The sequence below is a fragment of the Rhincodon typus genome, chromosome 5, assembly GCF_021869965.1.
Source record: "Rhincodon typus isolate 14 chromosome 5, sRhiTyp1.1, whole genome shotgun sequence".
Lineage (NCBI taxonomy): Eukaryota > Metazoa > Chordata > Chondrichthyes > Orectolobiformes > Rhincodontidae > Rhincodon > Rhincodon typus.
The window spans coordinates 75257722-75273052 of record NC_063336.1 but is presented as its reverse complement, the minus strand read 5'-3'; the positions used below and the strand labels follow the sequence as shown (position 1 = coordinate 75273052).

At 43.4% G+C, this 15331-nt stretch overlaps 1 protein-coding gene across 1 annotated transcript in view; it reads left to right on the top strand.

Moving 5' to 3' along the window:
* The window catches only part of LOC109936192 (collagen alpha-1(XIX) chain-like), a 334226-nt gene that overhangs the window by 191469 nt on the left and 127426 nt on the right, over positions 1 to 15331 (top strand). Inside the window, exon 16 of the mRNA XM_048597074.1 lies at positions 15099 to 15152. Within this exon, the coding sequence (XP_048453031.1) occupies positions 15099 to 15152 (54 nt within the window). The remainder of the gene's footprint in view (positions 1 to 15098; positions 15153 to 15331) is intronic.

Below are 15331 nucleotides of genomic sequence, written 5' to 3'. Positions count from 1 at the left end.
CCATTCAGGACTCATCTCCATGGCTGGCCTAGGCTTGCTCTGCTCCCACTCTGGGCTTTGGCTGCAACTTAATTCCGGGACTCAGCCCACGCTTCCTCTGCTCTCACTACAGGCTCTGGCCATGACTCACTACTGGGACTCAGCCTGCTCTCGCTCTGGAAAATATCCTGGGTCCAGTGAGTGTCACAGCAACTACTAATTGCATAATAACCAAAGCAAAATACTGTGGATGTTGGAAATCTGAAATAAAAACAGAAAGAGCTGTAGAAATTCAGCTGGTCTGGCAGTATCTTTGGAGAGCGAAACAGAGTTAATATTTTGAGTCTGATATAGGTCTTCAACAGAATTTGCTCTCATGCTAACATTTCTGTCTCATGCCTGCTGCAGTATTGCAGAGAAGCCCATTGCAAACTAATGAAACAGCAGCCCAAACCTGGATATTGGGCACTATACAACCTTCAGGAGTCAACATTAAGTTGAAAAATTAAGAACATGAACCCCTTCCTCCATTCTGATTACGCACTAACTACACTTAACTCCTCCACTGTGTTGTGTTTGCTTAGATTTGCTGTCAGCAGAGCTGAATTTTTTTCTATTTCTTTTCATGAGAGGTGGGTGGCAGTAGCTCGTGACATTTGTTTCCCATCCCCCTCAGCCTTGGTAAGCTGGTGGTGAGCAGCCTTCTTGAATCTTTGCAGTGCATTCGTAGATAGACCCATGATGCCATTCAGGAGGGAGTTCCAGGATTTTGACAAGCAACCATGAAAGAATGATGATACATTTCCAAGTGAGGATGGTGAAGTCGCTTGGAGGGGAACATGCAGGTGGTAGTGTTCCCATGTATCTGCTGCCCTTGACCTTCTAGATGGCAGTGGTTGAGAGTTTGGAAGGAGCTGTCAAGGAACTTTGGTGAATTTTCCAGTCAATCTTGTAGGTAGTACAAACTCCTACTTAGTGTCAGTGGTGGAGGGAGTGGATGCTTGTGGATGTGGTGCCAGTCAGACAGATTGCTTTGTCCTGGATGGTGTCAAGCTTCTTGAGTGTTGTTGGAGTTACACTCATCCAGACAAATGAGGAGTGTTTCATCAACACTCCTGACTTTCGCCTTGCAGATGGTGGACAGGCTTTGAGGAGTCAGGAGGTGAGCTACTTACTGCAGAATTCCTAGCCTCTGATCTGTTCTTGAGGCTGCAGTTTTTATATGGCGAGTTCAGTTCAGTTTAGTTTCTAGTCAATGGTAAACCCCAGGATGTTGATAGTGGAGGATTCAGTGAAGGTGATACCATTGAATATCAAGGGGCAATAGTTAGGTTGTCACTTATTGGGAATGGTCATTGCCTGAAACTTGTGTAGTGCATGTATTACTTTCCACTTGTCAGTCCAAACCTGGATATTGTCCCATTCTTGCTGTGTTTGGGCATGGACTGCTTCAGTATCTGAGAAGTCACGAATGGTGCTGAACATTGGCAATCATCAGCAACCATCCTCACTTCTGACTGGATGATAGTGGGAAGGTCATGAATAAAACAACTGAAGATTGTTGGACCTAGGACACTACCATTAGGAATCCTTCAGTGATGTCCTAGAATTCATATGACTGAACTCCAACAACTGCAACCATCTTCCCATGTGCCAGGTATGACTCCATCAATTGGAGAGAGTTTTCCCCTGATTTCAGTTTGTGCATCACCTCCAACAATGGAATACCCTCGACTATAGGGCACTGGAGTGACACTCCAACAGTGTGGTACCCAGAACTATATGTCACCCTTGGCAATGCAGCACCTTTCACAGTGGGGCACCCTCAATAGTATGGTAATCCCTGGCCACACCTCTGCCAAACCTGCACCTCTGATAAATGCTGTACCTGTGATAAATGCTGTACCTCTGACAGTGCTTCATGGTTTAGAAAGAGTGAGACTCAGGCTGAGATAAACTGAAGCCCAGGATAAGAGGCCGAGCACAAAACAAAGAGTGACTTCACAGGAGAACTAAGTTAATTGGTTGGTAATGGCTGCTGATTTACTATCTATTATTGGTTACTTCCAAATTGACGGTAAATAGGAGAAATATTTACAGATTACAAACTAAAAGACTTTTAAAAAATGTTAAGGCTGAAGTAAGTAAAATAGAAATGCAAGACCAAGTGATGTGTTGTACCGACATGATGTGGAAGCTAGTGGACTCCATTGTGGTTCATGGTGACCATACCTGTAGCAAGTTTTGATTACTTAAGGAACTCCACCTTAGAGTTGTTGACCTGGAGTCTGAGCTTCAAACAATGTGACACATCAGGGATGGGGAGAATTACCTGGATGCTGTGTTTCAAGAGGTAGCCACGCATCTTAAATTAACTACCTCAAACTCAATAAATGGTCAGGGACAGGAGGGTGTAACTACCAAGCATGGCAAGTAGAAGGATACAGGAGATAGTACTGCAGGAGACTCTGCCCTTGAGCTTGTCTAACAGGTTTCAGATTCTTGCTCCCTATGTGGATGAAAGCAGGCCCTGCAGGGAGGATGGGCAAACTGACCATGGTACAGTGGTAGATGGAGCCATTCAAGGTGGAAAAAGAAAGAGAAATGTAGTTGTATTTGGGGATAATATAATCAGTGGAATAGACACCATTCTCTGTGGCCAGGATTAAGACTCCCAACGGCTGTATTGCCTGCCTAGTGCCCACATTCAGGATATTCATCTGGGCTGCAGAGGATCTTGGAGAGGGAGGGAAAGATCCAGTTGTTGTGGACCATTTAGTTCCCAATGATATAGGAAGAACAGAGAAAAAAGTTCTGCTGAGGAAATATGAGCATTTCAGGGCTAAATTTAAAAAAGCACAAAAAGGTAATGTTCTCTGGATTACCACCTAAGCCACAAGCTAATTCGATCAGGGTCAGCAAGACTAAAGAGGTAAACATGTGAACTTGTGACCACAAATTCATAAAAGTGCATTAAGGATAGTTTCCTTGAGCGATGTGTCACAGAGCCAACCAGGGAGCAGGCTATCTTGAATCAGGTAATGGACAATGAGACAGGTTTAATAAATAACCTCTAAGTAAAAGTTAGATCCCCTAAGAAGTGGTGATCACAACTTGATGAATTTAATATTCAGTTTGAGAATAAGAAACTTGGGTGAGAAACATGTATGTTTGACTTAAGTAAAGGGAATTACAATGAAATGAGAATTGAGTTAGCTGAAATGAACCGGATGGATTCATTGGTAGAAATGGGAGTAAGGAAGCAATGGTAGACATTTAAGGAGGTAACTAATAACTCGCAACAAAAATATAACCCAGTAAGGAGGAAAGATTCTAAAAAGTGCATTAAGCAACTATTCCTAACCAAGGAAGTTAAGGTGAATGTTAAGTTGAAAGAAAAAGCATATAAGGAGGCAAAAGTCAGTGAAAGTCCTGAAGTCTGGGAAAAATTCAAAATCCATCAAAAAAGGACAAAAAAGGCAATAAAGACAGAGAAAATAAACTTAAAGGGCAAATTAGCGAGGAATATAAAAACTCGCAATAGGAGCTTCTTTAAGTCTATAAAAAGGAAGGGAGGAATAAAAGTGAACTTAGACCCCTTAGAAAATGAATGTGGGAAGATAATTTTGGGAACAAGAAAATGGCAGAGGTGTTGAACAGATATTTTTACATCAGTGTTTACGGCGAAAGATACTTCAAACATCCCATAATACTAAAAATTACGGGAGAGGAATTAAGTACTATCAACATCAGTAGAGAAGTGGTATTAGACAAATTAATGGAGTGTAAGGCAAATAAGCCCCCTGATGTCTTACATCGTAGGATCTTAAAAGATCCACCTACAAAGATAATGGATATATAGGTTCTAATTTTCCAAAAGCCATTGGATTCTGGAAAAGTGCCACAGGATTGAAAAACTGCTCATGTGACACCCTATTCAAAAAGGGACGTAGACAAAAGACAGATGACTATAGACCAATTACCCTAACATCTATTATTGGAAAAGTATTAGCATCAATTATTAAGGAAGTAATAGCAGACCATGTGGAAAATCATTATCTAATTAAGCAGAGTCAGCATAGTTTCATGAAAAGGAAAATCATGTCTGACAAATTTGTTTGAATTTTTCGAGAAAGTCTCAATCAGAGTGGATAGAGAGGAACCGGTAGATGGTTCCAGGAGCCAGAATTTGGATTCCCAGAAGAGTTTGACAAGGTACCTCACAAAAAGGTTAATACATAAGATAAGAACCCATGGTGTTTGAAGTAGTATATTGACATGGATAGAGAATTGGCTGATGAGCAGGAAACAGTGAATGGAATAAGAGATTCTTTCTTAGGTTGGTGACCCATGACTAGATGGATCAGTACTAGGCATACAACTGCTTACTACATATGTTAATCACTTGGAGGAAGGAAGTCAATGTACTGTAGCCAAATTTGCAGATGACATAAAAGTAGGTAGAAAGGCAGCTTGTGAGAGGGATACCAACAGTTTACAGAGAGATATTGTTAGATTAAGTAAGTGGGCAAAATGTTGGCAAATAGAGTATAACGTGAGAAAATGTATAGTTGTTCATTTTGGAAGGGAGAACAAAGAACAAAATATTATTTAAATGGAAAAGAACTGAAGAAAGCTGTAACATCAAGGGACTTGGGGAACTTGTGCACGAAACATGGAAAGCTAATACATAGGTGTAGCACGTAATCAGGAAGGCTAATGGAATGTTGGCCCAGCAGGTTGGGACTCTGCTCTTTAGAATTCAGAAGAATGAGAGAAAGTCTCACTGAAACATGTAGGATTCTTAAGGAACTTAACAGAGTAAATGCTGAGAGGATATTTCCCCTCATGGGACAGTCTAGGACCAGAGGGTATACTTTCAGAATAAAGGGGCACCTGAGATGAGGAGGAATTTCTTCTATCAGAGGGTTGTGAGTCTTTGGAACTCCTTGCCCCAGAGAGCTAAAGGGGAAGAGTCCTTATGTATATTTAAGGCTGAGATAGGTAAATTTTTGATCAGTCAGGGAATCAAGGGTTATGGAAAAGTGCAGGAAAGTGGACATGAGGAATATCGGATCAGCTGTGATCCTGTTGAATGGTGAAGCAAGCTTGACGGGTCAAACAGCTGACTCCTATTCCAATTTCTTATGGTCTTACTTCTGACAGCGCTGCACCTCTGCCAGAGTTTGCATTTCTGCCAGTTCTATACCTCTGCTGTTCAGTACCTCTGCCAGTTCTGCATCACTGCCAGCGGTCACATTTCTTCCAATGTTGCACCTCTGCCAGTGCTTGCACTTCTACCAGTTCTGTAAGTCCCCAGAGTTACACTTCTATCAAAATAGCACCTGTGTCAAAAAAAGCATCTCTGACAAACATTCCCTCTAATTTTTTTACTGGCTGTGTGGGCCTCCAAGGCCTGAAATCAGAAGTCAATGCCACGATCAGAATGCTGACCCCAATCGCCATGCATGGAACCTTGGACTAGCCGTGTGCGCACAGCTTTGAAACAACATTACCTTTGACGATGCTGCACCCCTGATAGTGCTGTACCTCTGACGATGCTGCACCTCTGACAATGGTAGACTTCAAGAAAGGTGAAGCGTGTCATCACAGCAGCTTTGAATCTGGAATCAAACGTCCTTTAAGTATTCATGTTTTGAGTATTTTTGAAAACTGACCTCACTGTGCCAGGATATTTGAGGTCTCCACTATATGGAAACTTGATTGGCATGGATGAGTTGAACCAAAGGGTCTGTTTCTGTACTGTATTGTGTGCAGTTTTGGTCACCACACTACCAGAAGGATGTGGAAGCTTTGGAGAGGGCACAGAGAAGATTCACCAGGATGTTGCCTGGCCTCCAGAGCATTAACTATGAAGAAAAGGTAAAAAGACTAGGGTTGTTTTCACTGGAAAGACAGCAGCTGAGCGGAGACCTGATAGAGGTCTACAACATTATGAGAAGCATAGATAGGGTGGATAGTCAGAGGCTTTTCCCAAGGTTGAAGCTTCAATTACAAGGGGGCACAGGTTCAAGCTCAGAGGGGGAAAGTTTAAGGGAGATGTGCGAGGGAAGTTTTTCACGCAAAGAGTGGTATCAGCCTGGAATGCACTAGCAGAAGATGTGGTGGAAGCGGGCACATTGAAGATATTTAAGAGGCACCTACATGGGTACGTGAATAGGGAACGAATAGAGGAATATGGATCGAAAAATAGCAGGTTTGTTTTAGGTTAATTAGGGCATGATGATCGGCACAGGCTTAGAGGGCCAAAGGGCCTGATCCTGTGCTGTACATTTTCATTTGTTCATTTGTATGACTGTATGACTCTAAGACTCTATCATGATGTTCCATGACATGGCAGGATACCATTGTGCGATACCAGGGAATGGCAGAGGAGTTGAAAACATGCTTTGCATTAGTCTTTCCAGTAGAAGTCACTAACTGTATTCCATAATTATGAAATATTCAAGGGCCAAAATGAGGAGAGGAAATAAACGCAATAACTATCTCTATAGAAAAATTGCTAACAAAACTAATTGAGCTAAAGAATGATAAATTCCCTGGATCTGATGGAATGCATCCTAGGATATTCAAGGAATTGGCCTGCAAGATAGTAGATACAATGGTAGTAATCTTCCAGGAACCCTTAGATTCTGGATAAGTCCCAGAGAATTGGAAAACTGCCAAATGTAACATTTTTATTAATAAAAAGGAAGGTGACCAAAACATGGTAACTATAGGCAGTAGCTGTTACTGGAAAATGTCAAAGTCTGTTATGGCGGATATAATTGGAGGACATTTAGAAATACATTGTATGATCAAGCAGAGCCAGCATGGCATTGTGAAGGGAAAGTTATGCCTGACAAACACACCAGAATTCTTTGAGGAGATACAAGGAGAATCAATAAAGGGGAAGCCGTTGATGTTACGTATTTCAATTTTGAGAAGGCATTTGATATGGAAATGCATTGGTTACTTAATGAGATTAGAGCTCATGGTGTTGGGATAATATAAGCATAGATAGAGGATTGTCTCTCACCAGATTAATTAAAGTCTACATAATAGAATACAGGGAGTTAGAATAAGATGGAATTTTCAGCATGGCATGATGTAATTATTGGTGTGCCATATGGATCGGTGCTGAGGCCACAATTAATTACAATAACTATTAATGACTTGGTTGAGGAAAGTGAAAGTACTATAACCAGTTTTGCAGATAACTCAAAAATAGGTGGGGAGGCAAGTGGTGAGGATGACACAAAGAATCTGCAGAGGGACATGGACAGGTGTAGACGATAATAGAGTTATACAGCACAGACACAGGCCCTTCAGCCCAACTCACCCATGCTGACTAGGTTTCCTAAACTGAACTAGTGCCAATTTCCTATGTTTGAGCCATGTCCCTGTAAACCTTTCCTATTCATCTTCCTGTCTAAATATCTTTTAAACGTTGTAATTATACCCACCTCTATCACTTCCTCTGGCAGCCCGTTCTACATATAAACCACCCTCTATGTGAAAATGTTGCCCCTCAGGTCCCTTTCAAATCTTTTCTTTCTCATCTTAACTTTACGCACTCTAGTTTTAGACTTCACTACCCTGGGGAAAATATCTTGGCTATTCATCTTATCTATGATTTTTTAAACCTCTATAAGGTCACTCCTCAGCCTCCTACGCCACAGGGGAAAATGTCCCAACCTATCTAGCTTCTTCTTATAACTCAAACCTTCCAGTCTCGTTAACATGCCTGTGATTTTTTTTTTACTTTCCAGTTTAATAACATCCTTCCTATGGCAGGGCGACCAGAATTGTATGTAGTACTCCAAATGTGACCTTACCAATGTCTTGTATAGCCATAACTTGACGTTCCAATTCCTGTACTCAGTGCTCTGATCAATGAAGTCAAGCATGCCAAATGCCACCTTCACCACCCTGTCTAACCTGTGATGCCAATTCCAAGGAACTATGCACCTGCATCTCTAGGTCTCTCAGTTCGACAACACCTCCCAGGACCCTACCATTAATTGTGTAAGCCCTGTCCAAGGTGGTCTTACCAAAATGGAACATCTCACATTTTTCTACATTAAATTTCATCTGCTGTTCTTTGCCCCACTGACCAATTTGATCAAGATCCTGTTGTACCCTTAAATAACCTTCTTCACTGTCCACTATATCACCAATTTGGTGTCTTCTGCAAACTTACTAACGCTGCCTTCTATGTTCTCATCCAAATTGTTTATATAGATGACGAACAGTGGATACTGCTCCAATCCTTACGGCACACTGCTGGTCACAGGCTCTGTCTCGTACCATAAAGCCAATTTTGTACCCAGTTGGTTAGGTCTCCCTGAATCCCATGTGATTTAACTTTACCAACCAGACTACCATTCGGAGCCTTGTCGAAGGCCTTGCTAAAGTCTATTTCAACAACATCTACCACTCTGCTTTCATTTGTCTTCTTGGTCATCTATTCAAAAAAACTCAATCAAGCCTGTGAGACACAATTGCCGATGCACAATGCTGACTATATTTAATCCTAATCTTTCCAAATGCATGTAGATCCTGTCTCAGAATCCCCTCCAACAACTGACCTGCCACTGATGTTAGGCCGACATGGAATGTAATGTGGAAAAATGTGAGGTCATGCACTCTGGCAGGGAAATTAGAAGAGCTGAGTATTAATTAAATGGAGAAAAACTGCAGAAAGCCATGGTACAAAGGGATTTGGAAGTCCTCATCCATGAATCTCAAAAAGTTAGCATTCAAGTTCTGTGGATAGTAGGAAATGCAAATGGAATGTTGGCATTCATTTCAAAGGGAATTGAGTATCAAATTAGGGAGGTTTTACTAAAACCATCAAGGCACTTGTCAGACCATAGTTGGAATATGGTGGATAATTCCTTAACCAAGGAAAGAAATGCTGGCTTTGGAGGCTGTCAAGAGATAGTTTTACTAGGCTGATCCTGGGTGGAGGGACTTTATGGGCAGGACTGTGGCTCAGTGATTAGCACTGCTGCCTCACAGTGCCAGGGACCCGATCCCACCCTCGGGCGACTGTATGTGTGGAGTTTGCACATTCTCCTCGTGTCTGCGTGGGTTTCCTCCGGGTGCTCCGGTTTCCTCCCACAGTCCAAAGATGTACAGGTTAGGTGATTGGCCATGCTAAATTGCCCGTAGTGTTCAGGGATGTGCAGATTACGTGGGTTATAGGGGAATGGGTCAGGGTAGGATGCTCCTAGGGTCGGTGTGGACTTGTTGGGCCGAATGGCTTGTTTCCACTATGTAGGGATTCTATGAAGTCTATGAAATTTCTCATGAGGAAAGGTTGAGTAGATTTGGCCTGCACTTTTTTAGAATATAAGAGAATGAGAGACAATCTGATTGAAATGTATAAAATTTTAGGAGACTTGATAGGGTAGATACCAAGAGGTTGTTTTGCCTTGTGAGAGAGTCTAGGACCAGAAGACATAATCTCAGAATAAGGGATCACCCATTTAAAAGAGAGAGGAGGAGAAATTTCTTCCCTCAGAAGATTGTGAATCTGTGGAATTCTTGACTGCCAGGGGCTGTCAAGGCTCTGTCATTAAGTATATTCAAGTCTGAGATAGATTTTTAATCAGCAAGAGAATCAAGGTTTATGGAAAAAAGGCAGAAAATTGGACTTGAGGATTATCAGATGAATCATGATTTCATTAAATGACAGAGCAGAGTCGAAAGGCTGAATGGCCTAGTTCTGCTCCAATGGTCCGGATAATAAATTCAATTTATTAATTCAGTCTGGGGTTGCAGCCACATTTGCGTTTGAAGCTTCCGTCTTTGCCCGATTTTAAACCAATGCAAAAACAATGGCTATCCAATTTGTGCTGAGTGTAATTTGTGGCTGTAATTCATTAAATTCAGATGAACCACACTGAAAACCAAATTGTAATTGTTGGGATTTGATTACTATGTGGTTCTATATGGCCAACTGGAATGTATTTGAAGTTGCATAGCTCCCTTGGAAAACTTAACAATCATGGTTTACATAAGTAGAAAATCAGTAAGTCACAGCATATTACAACACTGAGGGAGACCACTCAATCCATTGTGTAGTGCTGGGCATCTGTGTGAGAACACCTTGGCTGGTCCCACTCAACTGCATGTCATACCCAAACCTGGAATTATATGGCATGGAATCCTGTTTCCAATGTCTGGCAACATTCATCTCATAATCACAAATATAAAATGGTCAGTGAACCACTGCAGAGTCAAATTTAATTTCAGCAAAATAATTAATGCTTTTAATAAGTCTGTAGTTCTCTGCCCATGAATTAACTGAATGAAATATTATTTGATCAGTGTTCACCAGCGTCTGATTGTTGCACAGTGCTTTAGAGGCATCTTCATGTTGAAGGAAGCCAGATATGGTGGCATATTGGTAATCTGTAATCGAATAATTGTAAAAGACACTTGTTATACTTCAGCTGGAGGTATTGCATACACTTAGTAGGTACCACGTTATGGGAAAGATGAGAATGCATTGGAGAGAGTGCAGAAGCAATTAACAAGAATGGTTCCAGGAATGAGGAATTTCAGTTAAGAGGATAGATTGAAGAAGTTGGGACTGTTCTCCCTGGAGGGAAGAAATCTGAGAGGAGATTTGATAGAGGTTTTCAAAACCATAAGTGGGCTAGATAGAGTAGACAGGGAGAGCGTGTTCCCGTTCATAAAAGGGTATAGATTCAAAGTGATCTGCCAAAAAAAGCAAAGCTAATGTGAGAAAAAACCTTTTTCACACAACAGGTAGTGAGGCTATGGAATGCACTGCCAGGAAATATGGTGGGTGTTCAAATGAGACATTCAGGAGAGCATTGGATGATTATTTTGATAAGAATAGTGTGCAATAGTATGGGTAAAAGCAGGAGATTGGCACTAGGTAATGGTACTAGATAAGAGCTGGTGGAGACACATTGGGCCAAATGGTCATCATCTGTGCCATAATACTTCAGTGATTCTTCGTAATTTCACCAGGAACTCAGAGGCTAGGCGTGCTCTGGGGACATGTCTTCAAATCCCACCAGCATAGCTGATGGAATTTTAGGTTAAATCAATAAATCTGGCAATGAAAGCTAGTCTTATCCCTCATCTATAATCAATTGTCATCTAGTTCACTAGCATCCTTTAGGAAGGGAAATCTGCAATCTTTACCCATGTGACTCTAGACTCACAGTCATGTGGTTGACTCTAAACTGACATCTGAAAATGGTCTGGCAAGCCACTTGCAAGGGCAGTAAGGGATAGACAAATGCCCACATCCTGTAAAAAGGTGAAGTACAATAAAGAAAGACTGCTGATGGTAGACAGCACAGCAATTTACAAATAAAAGCTGCCCAACCTTCACAGACTCTCTCTTTCACAGTGAGATGTCAGAGACTCCACTTTGAACTGAAAGGACACTGTTGAATTGTATAGTTAACCCTTCAGGTCTGTGACCTTCCATCAGACTGAACATGTTTAGATAGAATTACCCCGAGCTTCAAGACCCCAGCTTCAGACCACTAATGGCTGCTATTGTTCTGCTTCTGGGGCAGCCCACAAATTCCATGTTGCCAGAATGGTCTCCATGCTGATGCATTCCTGAACTAAGTTAGGGCTAGACCAGTCTTTTTACCTCAATAAATTTGGTGATATCTTTTCCCTGTGAACTCTCAAGCCCATTGGCAGGTGTCTTCAGTAGCCTGGTCCCTCCTCAACATATGAAATACCTGCGACACAGTTGTCATGTAACCTCATGCCCAATGCAAGCAGACAGCTGTGGCATCCCATCCCTCTGCCCTTGCAGACTGGCAGCTATGGATTCACCCCTTGGACATACCAACTAGTTGGTATGCTGTCTCCCCATACTCTCCTCATATTCTCCTTTGGTCGCCCCTTCCCTGCCATAGTCGTGTACATGCTTTTCCTACAAGAAAGAAGGGATTATATAAATATCAGCCTGGTCAGCTGATTTTAGAAAGTGCCTGTTATGGTTGAATAGCTGGTAACGTGTGAAAAAATAAAGACTGTAATGGTGATGAAGGGAGGAGGTGCAGTGTATGTGAGACGGAAGAGAAGGAATTGGAGCATAGAATGGTCCAGTGATAATATGAGTGAAGGAAGCTTCAGAGGCAAGTAGTGGAACTAGTGAAGCTGAAGTGGGTGGGGGCATGAGCAGAATGTAACGGGATGCAGGAGATATGATTTTCACTTTGATGAAGCACTGCAAAGAGGACAGGCAAGGAAAGACTCTTATCTGTTTTTTAAGTGTACAAGGCGGGTGGAGATGGCAGTGGTATGCTCCTCCTGTCAGATGTGGGAAATCAGGGAACAGTCTCGTGTCCCCGACAACAACGTCTGCGGGAAGTGTGACCAGCTGCAGCTCCTTGCAGACCGCATGGTTTGATTGGAGAAGCAGCTGTGGTGCATACAGGGGGCAAAGTGAGTGGTAGCCACTGGCTTTAGGGAGTTGGTTACACCTCAGGTCCAGATAAATAGATGGGTGACTGCCAGGAGAGGCAGGCAGGTAGTGCAAGAGTCCTGTGGATATTCCCCTCTCAAACAGGTATACCGTTTTGGATACATTGCGGGTATAGCCTCTCAGGAGGCGGTACAAGATGCAGCCGGGCCTGTGGCACTGCAGCTGGTTCTGTTGTACAGCAGGGTGGGGCAAAGTCCACATGAGCAATAGTAGTAGGAGACCCAGTAGTCAGGGACACAGTGAGGCATTTCTGTGGCCATGAACGAGACTCTAGGGTGGTGCATTGTCTCTGGTGCCAGGGTCCTGGATGTCTCTGAGCGGGTACAGGACATCCTGAAGAGGGAGGGAAGACAGACAGGTCATTGTTCACATTGGCACAAATGATATAAGAGGGAAGAGGTCCTCTGCAAGAATAATTCAGGGTGTTAGGTAGGGACCTAAAAAGCGGAATACCAGAGTACTAATCTCAGGGTTACTACCCGTGTCACAGGCTGGTGAGGCTAGAGTACAGTTGAACATGTGGCTACAGAGCTGGTGTAGAAGGGAGGGCTTTAGATATATGGATCATTGGGATGCCTTCAGGGGAACGTGGGACCTGTGCCAGAAGGACAGGTTGCACCTGAACTGGAGGGGCACCAATATCCTGGGCGGGAGGTTTGCTAGAGCTCTTCAAGAGAGTTTAATCAAGTGTGGCAGGGAAGTGGGAACTGGAACAACAGGCCAATAATTGCAGGGACTCAGGACAAAGGAGAGACTGAGATATGCATAGCGCAGAGTAAGAGCAGGCAGAGGGAAGTCACGGGACTCAGAGGAACTGGAGGTCTGGAGTGCATTTACTTCAGTGCAAGAAGTATAACAGGTATGTCAGATGAACTAAGAGCACGGATTACTGGATGGAATTATGATGTTATTGCCCTCATGGAGACATGGTTAAAGGAGGGGCAGGAACTGAGCTTAACATTCCAGGATATCACTGTTTTAGCTGGGACGGAAAGGGAAACAAAAGGGTTGGGGAGTTGCATTGCTGGTTAGGGCTTACATCACAGCTGCGTTGAGGGAGGATACATCGGAGGAATCTTGCAGTGAGGCATTATGGTTAGAGCTCAGGAATAGGAAGGGTGAAATCACAATGTTGGGAGTTTTCTGTAGATGTCCCAACAGCCCATGTGAGACAGAGGAGCGGATATCATCATAGAATCCCTACAGTGTGAAACACGTCATTCAGCCCAGCAAGTTCACACTGCCCCTCCGAAGAGCATCCCACCCAGACCCATTCCCCTAAGTTCCCATGTCTAATCCACCTAACCTAAACACCCCTGAACCCTATGGGCAATTTAGCAATAACATCATAAACCTAACCTGCACATCTTTCGACTGTGGGAGGAAACCTGAGCTTCCGGAGGAAACCCACGCAGACACGGGGAGAATGTGTAAACTCCACACAGACAGCCACCCGAGGCTGGAATTGAACATGGGTCCCTGGTGCTGTGAGGCAGCTGTGCTAACCATTGAGCCACTGTGTCACCCCGGATACTAGAAGGGCGTGGAAAAAGCAGAGTGGTTGTGGTAGGTGACTTCAACTTTCCTCTTATTGACTAGGACTCCCTTTGAGCCAGGGGCTCAGATGGAGAACAATTTGTTAGATGTGCCCAGGAGGGCTTTTTGAGACAGTATGTTGACAATCCAACTAGAGAGGAGGCCATACTAGATTTGGTATTAGGGAATGAGCCAGAACAGGCGATCGATGTTTCAGTAGGAGAGCATTTTGGGCTTAGTGACCATAACTCCATAAGATTCCGAGTAGTCATGGACAAGGACAAGAGTGGTCCTCAGGTCAGGGTGTTTAATTGGGCAAGGGCCAATTACATCCAAATTAGACAAGAACTGGGGAATGTGGATTGGGAGCAGTTATTTGAGGGCAAATCTACGTCTGGCGTGTGGGAAGCTTTTAAAGACCAGTTGTTTAACATGCTGGGCAGCACGGTGGCACAGTGGTTAGCACAGCTACCTCACAGCACCAGGGACCCATGTTCAATTCCAGCCTCGGGTGGCTGTCTGTGTGGAGTTTACACATTCTCCCCGTGTCTGCGTGGGTTTCCTCCGGGTGCTCAGGTTTCCTCCCACAGTCGAAAGATGTGCAGGTTAGGTGGATTGGCCATGCTAAATTGCCCATAGGGTTCAGGGGTGTGTAGATTAGGTGTGTTTAGGGAGCAGGTGAGGCGATGGATCTGGGTGGGGTGCTCTTCAGAGGGTCGGTGTGGACTTGTTGGACCAAAGGGCCTGTTTCCACACTGTACGGATTCTATGATTCAGACCAGCTTTATATTCCAGATTCTTTACGGAACTCAAATTTCACTATCTGTCATAGTGGGATTTGTGCCCCATATCCCCAGAACATTAGTCTGGGACTCTGCAATATCTAGTCCACTAAAAGCTTGGGAGAAAAATTCCTTGGTACTTCCTAACCATTATTTTACTTTGCTGAATTATCGCTTCTTTTCTGCTGCACTTAGAGGTGTTGATGACCTTCACCATATATTTTGTTACAACGCCTTATATTTACAACAGAGGCTAGTCTGGAATACAGTGACATTTGACTTTGCTGCTATTTCTTCCTGTTTAGGGAAGGCGAGGTAGACAAGGACCTGTTGGAAAAGTGGGACCTCCTGGACCCCCTGTAAGTACACTTTCCTTTCTCCTGTTTCTGTTGGCTTATGACATTTTTCTTTTACTGACACGACTGATAAAAGACATACTTTATGGAAGCAGAGACAACAAGGTGCAGGGCTGGATGAACACAGCAGGCCAAGCAGCATCATAGGAGCAGAGAGGCTGACGTTTCGGGCCTCGACCCTT